The sequence below is a fragment of the Saccharomyces cerevisiae genome, chromosome X (assembly GCF_000146045.2).
Source record: "Saccharomyces cerevisiae S288C chromosome X, complete sequence".
Classification (NCBI taxonomy): Eukaryota; Fungi; Ascomycota; class Saccharomycetes; order Saccharomycetales; family Saccharomycetaceae; genus Saccharomyces; species Saccharomyces cerevisiae.
This window is the reverse complement of record NC_001142.9, coordinates 314,043-330,182: the sequence shown is the minus strand read 5'-3', so window position 1 is coordinate 330,182 and position 16,140 is coordinate 314,043. Positions and strand designations below refer to the sequence as shown.

The 16,140-nt window shown below is 38.7% G+C and overlaps 10 protein-coding genes across 10 annotated transcripts; 5 read left to right on the top strand and 5 right to left on the bottom strand.

Moving 5' to 3' along the window:
- Window positions 1-61: 61 nt before the first annotated feature.
- On the top strand, window positions 62-2,065 carry IKS1 (protein kinase IKS1; the record flags this gene model as incomplete). The annotated part of the gene is made up of 1 exon (NM_001181490.3): window positions 62-2,065. One exon carries the CDS (start codon window positions 62-64, stop codon window positions 2,063-2,065), a length of 2,004 nt encoding a protein of 667 aa, NP_012478.3.
- A 244-nt stretch (window positions 2,066-2,309) lies between these two features.
- On the top strand, window positions 2,310-3,941 carry BIT61 (Bit61p; the record flags this gene model as incomplete). Its single annotated transcript, NM_001181491.1, has 1 exon — window positions 2,310-3,941. The coding sequence occupies one exon, from the start codon at window positions 2,310-2,312 to the stop codon at window positions 3,939-3,941; it is 1,632 nt and encodes a 543-aa protein (NP_012477.1).
- Window positions 3,942-3,992: 51 nt separating this feature from the next.
- Window positions 3,993-5,219, bottom strand: YHC3 (amino acid transporter YHC3; the record flags this gene model as incomplete). The annotated part of the gene is made up of 1 exon (NM_001181492.1): window positions 3,993-5,219. The coding sequence occupies one exon, from the start codon at window positions 5,217-5,219 to the stop codon at window positions 3,993-3,995; it is 1,227 nt and encodes a 408-aa protein (NP_012476.1).
- Window positions 5,220-5,462: 243 nt separating this feature from the next.
- Window positions 5,463-6,797, bottom strand: BNA3 (kynurenine--oxoglutarate transaminase; the record flags this gene model as incomplete). The annotated part of the gene is made up of 1 exon (NM_001181493.3): window positions 5,463-6,797. One exon carries the CDS (start codon window positions 6,795-6,797, stop codon window positions 5,463-5,465), a length of 1,335 nt encoding a protein of 444 aa, NP_012475.3.
- A 1,228-nt stretch (window positions 6,798-8,025) lies between these two features.
- On the bottom strand, window positions 8,026-10,167 carry NUP82 (linker nucleoporin NUP82; the record flags this gene model as incomplete). The annotated part of the gene is made up of 1 exon (NM_001181494.1): window positions 8,026-10,167. One exon carries the CDS (start codon window positions 10,165-10,167, stop codon window positions 8,026-8,028), a length of 2,142 nt encoding a protein of 713 aa, NP_012474.1.
- Window positions 10,168-10,406: 239 nt separating this feature from the next.
- Window positions 10,407-12,899, bottom strand: LAS21 (mannose-ethanolamine phosphotransferase LAS21; the record flags this gene model as incomplete). The annotated part of the gene is made up of 1 exon (NM_001181495.1): window positions 10,407-12,899. The coding sequence occupies one exon, from the start codon at window positions 12,897-12,899 to the stop codon at window positions 10,407-10,409; it is 2,493 nt and encodes an 830-aa protein (NP_012473.1).
- A 303-nt stretch (window positions 12,900-13,202) lies between these two features.
- COA3 (Coa3p) lies at window positions 13,203-13,460 on the bottom strand (the record flags this gene model as incomplete). The annotated part of the gene is made up of 1 exon (NM_001184477.3): window positions 13,203-13,460. One exon carries the CDS (start codon window positions 13,458-13,460, stop codon window positions 13,203-13,205), a length of 258 nt encoding a protein of 85 aa, NP_076894.3.
- Window positions 13,461-13,707: 247 nt separating this feature from the next.
- MRPL8 (mitochondrial 54S ribosomal protein YmL8) lies at window positions 13,708-14,424 on the top strand (the record flags this gene model as incomplete). Its single annotated transcript, NM_001181496.1, has 1 exon — window positions 13,708-14,424. The coding sequence occupies one exon, from the start codon at window positions 13,708-13,710 to the stop codon at window positions 14,422-14,424; it is 717 nt and encodes a 238-aa protein (NP_012472.1).
- Window positions 14,425-14,625: 201 nt separating this feature from the next.
- DLS1 (Dls1p) lies at window positions 14,626-15,129 on the top strand (the record flags this gene model as incomplete). Its single annotated transcript, NM_001181498.1, has 1 exon — window positions 14,626-15,129. The coding sequence occupies one exon, from the start codon at window positions 14,626-14,628 to the stop codon at window positions 15,127-15,129; it is 504 nt and encodes a 167-aa protein (NP_012470.1).
- Window positions 15,130-15,310: 181 nt separating this feature from the next.
- Window positions 15,311-16,069, top strand: MPM1 (Mpm1p; the record flags this gene model as incomplete). The annotated part of the gene is made up of 1 exon (NM_001181499.3): window positions 15,311-16,069. The coding sequence occupies one exon, from the start codon at window positions 15,311-15,313 to the stop codon at window positions 16,067-16,069; it is 759 nt and encodes a 252-aa protein (NP_012469.3).
- Between the last annotated feature and the right edge of the window lie 71 nt (window positions 16,070-16,140).

Genomic DNA, 16,140 nt, shown 5'->3' with positions numbered 1-16,140 from the left:
GGTAACCGAAGAAACACTATTAGATATATAGTTTGAGGGATAGCATAAGTAGAACTTAGAAATGAGTTTAGTACCATATGAAGAAGGTTCGCTGATTTTAGATGATCCTAATTCTAAATCAGTGGTGGTTGTTAATCCAACCTCAGGAACTTTATCATTTTTCCAACAGGACAACAGTAATAATGACTCTGAACTAAATGAAGACCAGACTGCATCTTTATCAGCACTGGACTTTCCTTCAGGGATTCATCAATACAAAAGCCCTATTGCTTCCTATGTGTGCCCGCAATGTGGTACGGAAATTAACCCTGATATTATAAACAGAAGACAACTTCATCGTCGAGCCTCTGCTGGAGTAGAATCAGAAAGCAGTAGGCTCAGTATTCCAGAGAACACTGTGCCACTTGGATTTGAATTTGCCAATTCAAGCTTTTCAAGAAGATATTTTCAGTCATTGGAAAGAAATCATCGGCACTACGCCCTACAAAACGATAGTAACAATAAGCAGGGACAGTTCAGCAAAAACAAATACTTTATTCCAGATGATTTGTTTATCCCCGGATACTTTCGTAAATTTTTCAAAATATTGTCTTTGCTGGGAAATGGTGCAAGAGGTTCTGTTTACAAAGTTGTACACACAATTGGTAATACTGAATTAGGTGTTTTTGCACTAAAAAAAATACCTATTGGAAATGATATGGAATGGTTTAATAAGTGCATACGGGAAGTGAAAGCGTTGAGTTCGCTAACTCACAAAAGTGCCAATTTGATTACGTATAATCATGTGTGGCTCGAAATGGATTCTTCGGTTGGATTTGTCAGATCCATTGATGGGAGCCAATCGGATTCACAAGAAGAAGTTCCTTGTATTTTCATTTTACAACAGTATTGCAGTGGCGGCAATTTAGAAGACTGTATTCTAAGAAAAGTGTTCAATAGGTTCTCAGATACCGAATCACCTGAAGAGAGGAAAAAAAAATTTAGAACTCGCAAGAAAAATCACGGTAAATCAGGAGAAGTTGGCCTATCTACGGAACAGCTCGTATCCATTATAAGGGATATTGCAAGAGGTTTACACGAACTGCACAGTATTGGCCTAATACATAGGGACTTGAAACCATCCAACTGTTTATTATTGACTCCATTTAAAAGTGACAATGAGAATGACAACGTATACGACAGGGAACACAATTCAGATGAGTTTTTCCCATCAATTGTTATTGGCGATTTGGGGGAAAGTCAGTTGGAAGGAGAGTCCAGATTGGGTACTGGTTGCACAGGAACATTAGAGTTTACAGCACCAGACCTTATTATCCAGGGGAGACCAGTTTCTTCTTCTACGTTGCCTTCAAGATCGAGTCACACATACAATGAATACACCTTTGCTTCCGATATGTATTCTCTAGGAATGATTTGCTATTTTATTGTCTTCGGTGAATTGCCCTTTGAACCACAGTTGGATATAGTTGATTTGAAGGTACGCATCAAAAATTTTAGGTTCGACACTGAAGGTATGATTGAAAAGCATCAAGCGATGAAATTGAAACCAATAGACCGTAGAATATTTCACCTAATGGACGCTCTTTTACAACCAAATAATGATGCTAGACCCACAGCGAAGACAGTGGAGGAGACGTTAGATGAAATGCTAATAAATTCCAAACCCGGCAAAAAATTCTGGAAAGAAAATGTGGATAGCACTTTGAACTTCAGTACAATCTCGGAAGTGAATGAGAATACCAACAGTTTTACTGATGATTATATTGACGGAGACAACGTTACTTTATCATTACCAGCACCAGAGGAAAATTTGAGCACCGTATCAACCCAAAACCTCCAAAAGTATTCTGCTTTAAATAGAACAATCCAGGTTTGTTACAAACTAGTTTCTATGATATTAACGATAATCATATTTAAGTGTACCAAAACGGGGTCGTGGCTCTCTTATATGTCACTGATATTGTTGGGAATGGTTTTTAAATCACCAGCTGATGAAAGAGGTAAGCATGCAAGAGCGTTGGTTTTACTGGCCTTCATCGCCGCATGCAAAAAATACATATACTAACAATAAGTACACATTGCAAACTAAATAGCACGTAATTTATTTTTACTTTACAAATTTATAGAAAATATTCTCGCTTATCACCAATGTTCACGAATCATCTTCACCTCTTCTAAGGGCCGGTGACAAAGGTGCATAATGTTAGAAAAATTGACCGATGAGTAAATTTATAGAGGGAATAACCAAATGAAAAGATCTAGGTGACAGAAACGCCAATTGACCTCTGTAGAAATAAAGTTCTTTCATTATGACAGCAGAAGATATACTCCTTCGAGAAAGAACATCTACTACGACACAACGCCCTGTCAATAGCGAACAATACCTTAATGTGCAATTAGCCACAGCCCCAGTAAAAAATTTTCAGACTACAAGCGAGATTAGCCGGCAAACTCTTGTAGACACATCAAATGATGACGTTTATTCCATCAAGAATTTGAAGGGCTCGAGGAACCCCATTAGCCCTAGTGTTTCTAACGTTGGCTTCCAATCCATATTCCATACAGTAGATCATCCTCGATCGAAGGTCAGTGTGGCCTCAAATCATTCCTTGAGGAGCAATGACAATGCCTCAGCTGCAACATCTAAATCTGGTTCTTCTCAGATAGGGGAATCTCATAGCGTTGACACGGTGGAGTGCTCGAACAATCTATCTAAAAAGTTATCTTCTGATGCAATATCCATTACTCAGAAAAGTTTACACTCCACGCCCTCCGGCAGGTATATGAAAGGAAAGGCTTCTGGCTTTTTTAATAGGAGAAACAGAGCACATACGACCATTTCATCGGATCCTGCCTCCTTTTTGACAGATTCAAGCACCTTACATAATAGTTCACATTCATTTCGAAACGTGATTAAGAACTTTTTCCAAAATAAAAGCCACAGGCACATTGGTCAAGATGCTATCGAGCCTGCAATTCCAAATTCCTTGAGTAAATTTCTGCATTCCTCTTACGGAAGACATAAATCTCCGTCACAATTTATTCATACTAATGCGGGGCAACTTGTGGACTCAGGAACTTCTGTGTACTCATTGAATGTTAATCCATCTGGTGTCAATCCCAACACAATCGTTGAGGATCCGCTTTCTGGAACTGATCCTGCCTCACCGAATCCGGTCTCAATGTTACACGACCTTTTAAGAAATTTACCATCTCTGGAAGCTAACTATAAACACTTCAACTCCCAAGAACTGACAACCCTAACAAATAATATTTGGAATATATTTTGTAGTAACGTAGCAGAATTATTCAGAACTCAAAGAATATGGAAACTCAGGGCCAAAATAGAAAATTTTAACGAAGTTTTAGAATTCTATTGCATTTTAAAAACAGATCCAAGAGTCACACATAGCGGCATGAATAGAATTATCAGCGATTTGAAAGAATTTTTGGTTAGTTCCCTATACAATTTAGAAAACCAAATTGTTTTTAACTATTCTAATGAAGACACAATAAATAACGCATTGAAAAGATTAGGCGTTATATGGCGGATATTTTATCAAGAGGTATATTATGATTTAGCCGCTGTGTTATTACCGTTGGATCAGAGTATCAGAGAAGATGGTAATTCTACGGTTTTAAAGTCAGGCAATGAAAGTCGGACTCACATTAATGGTAATTATTCTATTGGGTTTCTTTTGCTTATGTGCTTTAGAGATTCAATAGTCTTACCTTGTTATGAAAACTTCGTAAATAGTAACGATGGTATCAGCAAAAGTTTTCAACTTTACATTTTCAATCAAGAAGAAGAAAGTAATGTCACAGAAACAGATAAATTGACATTACTGCAGTGTTTTGGCATATTGAGTACCATTCAAAGTAATGATAGAAATCAACGAATTATCGAAGAGTTATTAGCAGGCATTAGAATGAGTATATAGAAAGCATCTAACACTTTATTTCAATCTCCTATTTAATATCACAACAAAACTTTATTCCATCCTACACCAAGGTCTGTCATCGGCAATTTGATGCCTACAAAGTTTGGGTTCTAGCCCCAAACCAAGTAACGCAGCCAAAAAAACGCCAAAGGAATCAGCGATGGACACAGCACCCATGGCGAACTCTGTTTCATCAGGATCCTCTTGTTCGAGAATATTTAAGAATGTGTTAACATATGACGCACCACCAAGAAAACCCTCATAGAATATTAATATCATCACCGCCCAGGGCGAATGTGTGACATAAAACCATGATTGCAGTACCGTTATGCACAAATTCACACCTTGTAAAAACGCTAAGATGTATAAACTCCTCATTCTCATAAGATGTCCAAAGGATCTTGATATAAAGACACCTAATTGGTAGAGCGTTCCATAGGTTACGTATATATCTCTGTATTTATGGAAGAAAAATGGCATCGATTTACTTCTTTCATCACCATTAATCGGAAATAATAGGGTCGGAGCTACCGCTTGGTTTATTAAATATTCGAATAAGTAGACGGTGGTCAATGGAACCATGTATGGAAAAACCAATCTTCGAAGTCTCTTGACCGTTTGCAAAATGTGCTGTCTTGTAGAATACAGGGATTGCGAAGCGTTGGTATGTGTAAAGGCGACAGGAAAGGGCACCAACTGGTCATCCTCTGCTTCGTCAATTTGTTGAAGACTTTGGTAAGTCAGGTTGGTATCATTGGATTCTAATTTAAAATAAAACAAAAATGCAAATGGAAGGAGACTAAATACTAGTAAAGTTAGCTTCACTGGAACTTTAAAGATTGAAGTTAAGAACATATAAGATGCTCCGCCAATGATTCCTGCACCACCAGTACCTGACGACCATCCATTCAAAGAAATTTGTTTGTAATAGTGTGTTAGCTGTAGGAATGTCACTTCTCCAAATCCGGAAGATATAGATGCGAAAGATATTCCTAAAAGACAAACAAACAAGTTTTTAAAAGAAACTAAGAACATTCCTAAGCAACTCATCGTGATCAAAGACCATATTCTATAGCTGTACTTGATTCTATCAATAAAGAATGGGGAACACAATTTAATGGCGAGTGATGGGAATATATCTGCTAGCAATACTAGAGATTTAGGCAAGGTAGGACCCACGATATCAACAGCTGCTGAAAGTATTACCACATAAAGTACATTATTGATCAAACCAAAGAGCCAAAAGTAGCAATATATCTGATGAGATTTGTCACTCATTTATATTTACTTGCGCTATATCTTCATATGTGTTTAAGTACTCTATAAATACACTGTTCAAAACATTACTAAATGTTCATATTGTCTATTTTTCATTAAGGGTTCACTTTTTCTTGTAGTACGCGAAGAAAATATGGAATTATTCTGGAATATTGATGTTTATATTTACCACTTCTGCATAAAAATATACATGCTTTATAAAATCTATATATTGAGAAAAAGGAGTATAAAAAAAAATTTATCTTATAAGTAGTCCTTGAGTAGTTTTAATCTCTCTACGGCATTTTCTAGATAAGCATCATCTTTACAAACTGCAAACCTTAACAAATTCTCAGCAGCCTTTTCGTGCTCTTTGATATAGAATTCAGTTGGTGGAATGGCAACCACACCTAATTCATTGATCAACCAGTGAGAAATGCGAAAATCTTTTCCCTTATTCAGGATCTCCTCTGGGTAGGGATAGTCCTCGGGAATTTTCACTTTAGAGAAATCAACGAGGACAAAATATGTACCCTCTGGAGCTGTATATGGTAGTCCCAATTCATCAAAGATCGATGTGAAAATTTTGAATTTGTTGATATATTCCTGTCTCATTTTTTCAAAATACCCAATTTTTAAAGCGTCGTTAATAGAGTTTGCACAAGCTTCCTGTAGAGGGGATGGAGATGCAAAACAAATTCTTGTATGTGCCTTAGCTGCATAACTTAACAACTCTGCGTTCAAGGATAAGACCCAACCAATTCTCCAACCAGTAGCAGCAAACGATTTACCGGCAGAACCGACCGTTAAGGTTAGTTGCCCAATTTCTGGAGAGAGTGTGGCAATTCTAGTGAAAGAATCAGTGAAGTAAAGGTGTTCATAGACTTCATCAGATATAATCACAACGTTGTGCTTGACGCAAATGTTACCTAAAGTGGTTAATTCCTCGCGCGTGAAAACTTTACCAATTGGGTTGTGAGGGGTATTGATAATGACAGCTTTTGTCTTGGATGTAATCGCTTTTTCGAACTGCTCAAAGTCAATGGTCCATTCTTCACCTCTAGTATTCCTTTGATCCAATTCCTTTGGAGGATTTATGGGGACGTAAACAACTTTACCACCGCAAAGTTCGATATTTGGAATATATTGGTCAAAGAAAGGTTCAAAAACAATAACCTCGTCGCCAGCGTTCAAAAGCCCCATCAAGCAAGAAAGTATACCTTCATTGGCACCTGTTGTTACGGTAACATTTTCCGCTTTCAATTCTGTGTTATAAATAGGAGAATACAACTTAATCAAGGAATTAATTAATGAAGGTCGACCTCTAGTTGGAGAATATTGATTGACCATTGGAATGTCTAGGGCTTTCTGAGCCTCCTTAATGGCGAATTGAGGAGGGGAATATGAAAAAAAGCCTTGGCCTAAATTAATAAGTTCACGGCCTTGGTTTTTGGAGTTATTGGCAGCTTTTGCAGCGGCTTCATTGGTTAGCGACCAAACATCTTTGGCAGTGTTAGAAGTGAAATATTTGTTGGCAACAACTTTCGGTCTCGAAGTAGACATTAGGTTCGTAAATTGACGAATGAATCGTTGTTTCATTGAGAGCAAGTAACAATGGATTCTATACGCAATTATAGTAAATTGAACACTTTATATATATCTCTATCGTACCTTCCCCTTTTAAACATGACTGAATTTTGGTATCTTGATTGTCATAATGACAACAAAAAAGCCACAGTTCTACGTCACGTGCTAGACACGACATGCTACTGAAGAAATTGTTATCAAATGAAAAGATACATTTATGTAATAACCACTACCAGGCACTTGCTAAAAAGAATCTACGTAAGAACTACATAAAGGTTAGCTTGTGCGCCAGAAAGTGATATCAAAGTTTTATGAACGCTGAACAATTTTGAGCCAGTAATTATCTTGGCATAGGAGACGATAAATGCCATCGTTCTTTTAAAGAGCTTATTAAGTTATTAACTCTCTTCGATTAGACATTCTCTTATCAAACGAGTTACGTTACATTTAGGAATAATGCGACAAAGATGGAGGTCTTGATTCCTAAATCCTACTCAAAACAATCTGCTCTACTGTCAAAATCCTTGCTCCGTAAATTGATTTCGTTGTCAGACGCTCACCGTACAAGAAGTTTGTGGGTATTTACATCGTAAGAAAAGTGCAACCAGATTCAATATTGAATTACCTGAGCGGTGTCTTCCTATATTAAAATGACGATTTTGTTTTTCTTTGTATTGTGAGGGTAGCAGATTCGTCTTCTGCACTTTTCATCTACTATTGCAAAGCCTAATACAAATACAGTTGTTGAATATAAAAATTCGAAATCAGCCTTCCATTCTCGAAAGTGAACAAGGAAACTCACTGGATAAAAATTCACACGAAAAGAAAAAACCGAAAAAAAGTAACTGTGTTGCTTGCAGAGGGTTTGATTACTCATAACCGAGAGACACGATCTGTAGCGGTGATATGAACGTATTCCTCACCTTCTTCTAACCCTTTGGAATAATAGTTTCCATCACTCTTTACAAAAGTAGCATTACTCACCAAATAAGGTCATAAAAAAGACTTTTATTTTGTATACATGTAAATTTTGGCAGCGGTTAGTGAGGTAAAAGAGATACGAATGAATATACGATACAATGATACAGCATACTGAAAAATCATCCTAACGATTTGGTGCACAGAAGGCTTTATATATTGACCAATTCATATATAATGTCCTCTTGCTACATGATATTATACCATTGCCCAGTTGTTTCTTAGCGTACATATATGATAGCAGACTATGCAAGTCGCTTACTCATTGAGTTTTAGTAGTAAATTCCTGAGAAACTTGTAACAATTCTTCATTGCATTCTTTAATTATCTTTGAATCTATTTCAAGCATTTTGCGTAGCTCATCCCATTCGTTTTGGCTCTTTTTATCGACTTTGATAGTTTCTGCCTCGATACGAGTTAGTTCACTCTTCAAGTACGATAAATCTTGTTGAAGGGATTTTTGAGAGTGAACAAAGCTGTTGAATTGCAATATTTGGTTTCGTATCTCTTTGAACCATTTCATCTCACCATGGCTTATTTTCTTTTCTTTAAATTTATTGGATTCGGCGATTTGAGATAGCTTCTTGCTCAATTTACTAAATCTCTCCATTAATTCTGACTGTCTGCTTAGTTGTGCATCCCATTTCTTATTTTGTGCTTCGAATTTTCTCCTTAAATCATCATCCTTTGAAATTATTTTGCATGTCGATTGTAGTTGGCGCGTCAATTCGAACTGTTGCTCATGAATTCTATTGTGGATAGAAACACCCAAAGTTTGAGCTTTAACAATTCTTTGCAAAAATTCTTTGGAAATATCCGTGAAAATTTCCAACTGATTTTCACTAGCTTCGTTTTTTAAAGGTATCTGGCGGTCTGCTGATGGGATAATTCGTTCACATGGACTAATACAGGCTTTTTGAAAATTATCGTTCAAAATAAGAATCTCATTTATGGGCTGTGTGAAACTCATTTTAAAACCATCTCCTACCGTGTCACTTTTTTCTGTACTGATACTTGTTTCAGCTGCGGTGCTTTGCGGTTTCATATCGCTTGAAATATTTTGAAAAGTCAATGTTTTATTCGACATCAAGGCTAAATTAGATTGGTCATTCCAGTTGATATACGCTAGGTTTGGAATTCTTTCTATGGTGGCAATATCCTCAAGTTTACTTTCAAATTTCAATCCTGCAAGTGGATTCAAATCCGATTCGTTGATACATTTACTCAATGTAGAAGCCCAGCTCATAAAATTTACTTGTTGTATAATATTATCGGAAATGACATAAAGTTTTCCCAACTGTTCAGGTAACGTTATTAGAGACTTAATTTCTCTTTGTAGTTTGACTCGTTCAATTAGAACCAAAGAATTATTATACACGTAATTGTCAACATCCCACGACATTGACATTTCCAAATCTTTGAAGAGTAAGATTAAAGACCCATCATCAAAACTGACACAAACAATTTCATTTTGCCCATTATCAATTAGTATGGTTGCAATATTTGTAGCAGTATAGTCATACAGCTCGCCGGGAAAGGGGTTTATCGTGAATGGTCCTTGAACCTTGGCTAAACGATATTCCTTTTGTATGTCGACTTTGCCAAATCTTGAATTCCAATTTTCATGCAGTTTTGACACAAACTGTAACTGCTTAATAACATTCCTTTTAACTATAACATCTGTTGTAGAATCCAGGGACTCGTACATTACTAAAGATTTGTTTAGGATCAAGTTGAGATCTTTCTCATTTAACAGTAATACTGACGGTAAAAATGGATAAAATGCAAAGATATCACCGCCTTCTGTGGTGTTTAGACAATATAACGTCAATCCGTCCTTACTGAATTCTAAATCTGTGATGTCGTTAACACGTGCATCTAAACCAAAGGAGTTGTTCGGTTTGTTCAAAACGATAGGCTTTTCTTGCGAATTAAGGATGTCAAACATCGTGATAGTGTCATCCTCTTTCAAAACCACTATACAAGAATCACGATAACTCTTTGGATGAAACAAAACTTTCTTAATGGACGATTTCGGACCAACTTCTTCTTCATCAATTGAATAGTGGAAAATTTGGAATGCATCTTGAATGGAAACGTCTTCAACGTTGGAATAGCCCCAAGGAACTTCCATTACAAAAATCTCGTTGTCATTGAAAAGACAGAGTAGGTCACCAGACGTACTAGATATTACATGGAAGGTATCATCCAAGACGAGATGACGACTAAAGTTCAAACTGTGGTAAAGTGAATCAGTGAGTACATTGTACCACCTTATTATGTTATCTTGAATGAAAACAATCCTTGTGCCATTCTGAGAACTAAAAATGTAACGTGGAGATTGGCTTGCCGAAAGCGATGCTTGGAAAATAGGAAGTGCACTTAACCTACTAGATTGGGACATACTTTGGAGTATAGAATTAAGCCACCACTCAATTATCGCTGTCCTTTTGTTGCTTAAATATTAAATGCAATTAGAATATTTGAAAGTATTCAACTTTTTTATTGAAGTTAATTTTTCATTTTTGCTGCCGCGAAAAGAGAGAAGGTCGATAGTAGATTTTTTTTTTTTCACTTGTCTCAGTATGAATCTATAAACTATCATATATGTATACATATTTAGACCACGTGAACAATTCTATGTTAATCAAGAGCGCAAAGGAGGGCCAATTCAGGTAACCAGCCATTCAGCAATCCCATCACAAAATTCCACCCAAGAAAATAACATAATTTTGGACTGAAAACGGACCAAATAAAGAGATGAAATCTCAAAACGACGCATGCCGTCATCAAACAAGTTCCAAATATACAATGATAGGTGAAGGCAGGTAACTTACTTCTGATGAACGTTTGCAACTTAACTTGTGCTGGAATAGAGGCGTAGTTTATTGACCACGGTAGCATGGACCAGTATATTGCCGGCGCGAAATTGGCAACGGACATTAATATCCCCACTACGTAGATGTTGTAGTCTGAGGAAACACCATGGTATGCGTTTCCAAGGTCTATAGTAGAAATGGAATTTGTGCCACCGAATTGGAAAAATGTAAAATTTTGTAAAATTAAGGACACCAAATTCGAAAAATAAATCTTACTTGTTGATGTTAATGAGGCGGTTGGAATATTTTGGAAAAAGTAAAAAATTTGGGACTCTAATATTTGGAAAACGAGAAATTGACCTATGTTCTGAGAAGAAGTTTGGAACATCAAAAGAATTGTTATATAAACTTTCATATCTTTAATGAGGTAGTTCTTGTTAAGTACTTTCAATTTCGTCAGGACCAACCTTGAAATGACAACAATAGCCCAAGCTTGGAAGAAAACGCGCGCAAGTACAATCAAGTTACTTTCAGTTGGTGCAAAGTCTATCTTAGCCAGTAAATCATGCATAAAGAGCGGTATTTCTGCCTGGTTACCATTGACGATTTCCCACGAGATTTTGTACGTGAAACACAACCCCACCAAAATAGTAGTGACAATAAAATGTAGTACTTGAAAACCAGCAGATGCCATTATCAGCACTAGAAATGTCAACATATTTAAGCACCACTTCCAGGAAGGATTCTGATTAAGTAGATTGGACATAACGTTAGAATAAATGAATTTCTGGCCACTGTTATTCCAAAACTTGATTGAGCGTACGCATGCCATCATTATAAACCAGCGCACGATTATGAGCACATTCAATCGGTATACGAACAGAGGGACCGCCGAGAATGCAGTTACTATCCACCACCACAGTTGGTGCTCCTCTTCAATGAAACTACTTGCAAATGTGGAAACGCCTAGTATAATGGAAACTAACAGAACAGACAGGGAAGAAACGCGCAACTGCCAAAAATCAGGCCCAGAATAACGTAATAATACATAAATGGCGATGATTGTTATTATGAGGAAACCAACAAAAGCCAGTGTCAAAAGAGGATAATTATAATTTGTTGCAGACTTGGTTAACGTTTCTTGAATAGTGTACATCTTTGTATAAATATCTTCGGCAGTGAAATCGTCAAGAGCAACCTCGCCGTGATGGTCTGATAATTTCCACAAATGCATAAAATTTTCTTTCATACTTGCCAACTTATTGGGCAACAGTTGTAAAAAGTCAGGTATTATTATCCCAACACTGTTCATGGGGATTGGCATACCAAACAGTGCTGCTATGGTGGGGACGATATCAATTTGTTGAACAGTCTCTAAATACTGGAAATTCCAGTCCGGACTAGCGTTGATGGGCAATGTGTAGTTTACTTGCGATTCTGGCCTAGCAAATTGCGCCAGCTTAGGTGACAAAAACAACAATCCTGCTGATGTTTCGCCGGCTGAAGAGCCACCATGGTTGCCCAGTTCGTTCATTCCATGGTCGCCAAGAACACAAATCAGTGTATCATCGTCATCTTCATGTTCCAACACTTCATCATATATTGACTTCAGAATGCTGTCCATTTCTTGATGTTTAGCAGCCATAAACTTTGAATGCGGGCCATCTTTATGCCCGATATGGTCAAGACCCAAGTAATGCAGGATAGCCACGTCCCACTGGGCCCATTCCTGAAATAATTTCCCGGGCAAGTTCCTCGTCACATTATTATCGACTTGAGTGAAATCACTGACAAAGAACGAGTGTGTCGGGTCAGCGAAGTCAAACCATTGCTGTGGGAACAGTTTCAGCCAGGTGTCATCGCCCATGAAACGAATCGTGTTATTATGTTGGATGAACTGCTGCAGCCAGGAATCGTGCTCCGAAAGATCGTTGGAATCTATGTCCTGGGCTACATTCAGCAGCAAGTCAATGAAGCTAGGTGTAGATCCCGTAGTAATACTTTTGAGTCTAGGCAGCGTCACGGTAGGCGGATTAGCAAATGACGTGTAACCCCATGCTTCGCCCGTATTGAGCCATTGGTGCACGTTGTTGAAGTGGGAAATCTGCGAATCAAAAAGAAAGTCTGATCTGAGAGCATCAATGATCACAAACACCAATTTCTGGAAGGGCCTATCGCGCTGGAGATCACGGTCTTGATCCGGATCTTGCTTTGATATACCTGTCAGCACGATTTTTCTAGGGAAAAAAGCAAAGATAAAGAGCAGAATAGCGAGTAATTGAGCGCATGATAGGCACGTGAACTGCTTCAAGTTCATCTTGCTAACTTGGTGAAGTGTGCGTGGTAGATGAACTTATTTCGATATTGTTTATACTTTAACATTTTCCTTTTTTTTCCCAAACTGAGTTTTTCATCATATTCTTAAACTAAAGAGCTGGCTGTTAGAGTAGGACAAAGAGTATAAACAAACAGAATGTATGTATATATCCGTATAAGCATATCTATATATATATATATATACATATACGCAAGTAGGTAAACTATTTACAAAAGAGGAGAGAAGAACAGCGCAAAGCCTATTGATGGAAGACCACAGCGTACCTCCACATTAACGGTCTTTTCATGCCTTCTTCTTGGCTTCGTACTCCTTTTTGAGAGCCTCGAGCTCCTGCGGATCGATGGGTGGAATGGGCACGTCTGCAAAGTCGTTGTCCTTGTGCAGAAAATGATATGTGTAGTAGTAAACAGAGCCCGTGACACCCAGCAGCAGCGTGAGACCGAGCATATTGCCTTTGAAAAAGGGTTTACGGGCCCTGATCATGGCAGGCGTCATCTTCCACGTGCGGGTGTCTTGGTACTTGGACGGATTCAAAACCATACTACTTTGTCGTCTATATATGTGCTTTCGTTGCTGCTCACGTAGTATTGTTGCTTATGCCACCATAGTAAAGACTCCCTTTATACAATGAGCAAAAATCACTGCTTTGTCTGTCACCGCGTACGAGGCGGGAAAAGTTGGTTAACAAGAACAAGTGGGATTTGACAAGCTAAAACAGCTTATAACGGTCAAGAGATTTGGCTACGCCAAGGAGAAAAAACGGTGAGAAGCACAGTCGAGCGCAACAATGACAGTGGGTATTGCTAGGAAACTCTCTAGGGACAAGGCGCATAGGGATGCGCTGCTAAAAAACCTTGCGTGCCAGTTGTTTCAGCATGAATCTATAGTGTCAACGCATGCCAAATGTAAAGAGGCTTCCAGGGTCGCAGAGCGGATCATTACCTGGACAAAGAGGGCAATAACGACAAGTAATAGTGTTGCACAGGCGGAATTAAAGTCCCAAATTCAGAGCCAATTGTTTTTAGCAGGAGACAACAGAAAGTTGATGAAGCGGTTGTTCAGCGAGATCGCACCGCGGTACTTGGAAAGGCCCGGTGGGTACACGCGTGTGCTGCGGTTAGAGCCTAGGGCTAACGACTCAGCGCCGCAATCCGTCTTGGAACTAGTCGACTCTCCCGTGATGTCCGAATCGCATACGGTGAACAGGGGCAATTTAAAGATGTGGCTGTTAGTCAAGTCAGTCATCAACGATGACGCCAACCAGCTACCTCATAACCCACTCACATTGCAGAATCTTCACAAAGTGGCCAAGTTTAAAGCAGAAGCGCAGCTACATGGTGAAATTATGCTCATCAAGCAGGTCTTACTCAAGGAAATGTCCCTTCCCTATGATGAGGCACTCGAAAACGAAAGGACGCAGGCACTTTTGAAGGAGGTCTACTCTTCGTCATTGCCAAAGAAGACGAAGAAACCCTCCTCCTATGTCATGGTTCCCAGACCTTAAAAAAACCAGGATTTTGTGTATTCCCTTGTAAATATATAGATGACAATTGAAAGAACAGCGCTAACAATGTGCGTATTCTAATATAGTGTTTTTTTTTTTTTCCAACTAGAGAAAAAAATGAAAAATGTAAGAGAAACAAAACAGAAGAAACAAGAGAGAATAGCGTCAGGATAGCTCGCTCGATGTGATCAGGCTAACACAATGAACAACGAGACTAGTGGTAAAGAAACGGCGTCTGCACCTCTGTGTTCGCCCAAGTTACCTGTAGAAAAAGTGCAGAGAATAGCCAAGAATGATCCAGAATATATGGACACTTCGGATGACGCATTCGTAGCCACAGCGTTTGCTACAGAATTCTTCGTCCAGGTGCTGACACATGAGTCCCTACATAGGCAACAGCAGCAGCAACAACAACAGGTACCGCCGCTCCCAGATGAACTCACGCTGTCGTACGATGACATCTCTGCCGCAATTGTGCACTCTTCTGACGGCCATCTGCAGTTTTTGAATGATGTGATACCAACAACAAAGAATTTGAGGCTTCTAGTGGAAGAAAACCGAGTTAGATATACTACAAGTGTCATGCCCCCTAATGAAGTTTACTCCGCCTATGTGGTGAACGATACGGCTCCGAAGCCCAACATTGTCGAGATTGATCTTGATAATGACGAAGACGACGACGAAGACGTTACTGATCAAGAATAACTACACAAGCACATTGCATAGAAGGATTTTTCTTCTCTCTCTCACGATCTGTAGAACAACATAGTTTCTTTATACGTTAATTAAGTAAAGGGGAAAAAAAAAATATTAAGCCTTGAATTTAGGAGGTTACAAACGAAAAGGACAAGAAAGACAAAGGAAACCGACAAACCGTTTACTCGATATGGGCTTTTATGAAGGCGATGACAATGATGCCAACACCAAGGCATTTAATGACAAATATATCAAAGATCAAAAGTTCGCAACGGCACCCTTCTGGAACCTCTTTCCAAAGTTAAGGGATATTGATGAATACGATAATCCACTCCTACCACTGCCCTTCAATTTCAACTTCAGAGATCTTGGAGATAGTGCACTTGCCATGGCGTCCGGAATCCCTACGGTGAAGCAGTTTGACAAGTGCGAAGAACTTAAGGGCCAGTCTGCATGGACCACCCAAGGGATTTGGAAATGTCTTGTCCCAAGTAAGGCTATCCCCCCTCTACCACAATTGGACTTCCTCTTACCTCTGGAGGAGATCAAATCTGACAAGTCGCACTCTCATGGGTTGTTCTTCAATGATTTCAACCTCTTTTTGAAGTGGAGGTCGCACATGAATAGACTACAAAAACAAAGAATCAAGACTAGGAGCACTGCCGTAGAGCCTCTGGCTAGAACTCCAGAAGACCTCATGTTGAATTGGGACGACTTGCATCTGGGCAACGATGCTGAATATGCTTCTGCAGATGGATCCAAGAAAATTGTTGGAAGGGCACAGTCCATTAGTACCACGAAGGATTCCAATGATGCAAAACCCAGCACCGTCAAAACTGAAAAAATCTACTTTGACGATGGCACGGTAGACATTACTACCACCACTACCTCCAAGGGTTCCAGTCCCCAGGTGAAGCATAAAGTGGTGAGTGTTGACGAAGACAATTAGGACATATTTTCGTTTCCTTTTTTTACTCATATCTTACACAATATGCCTTGTATATATCGCACGATTATGAC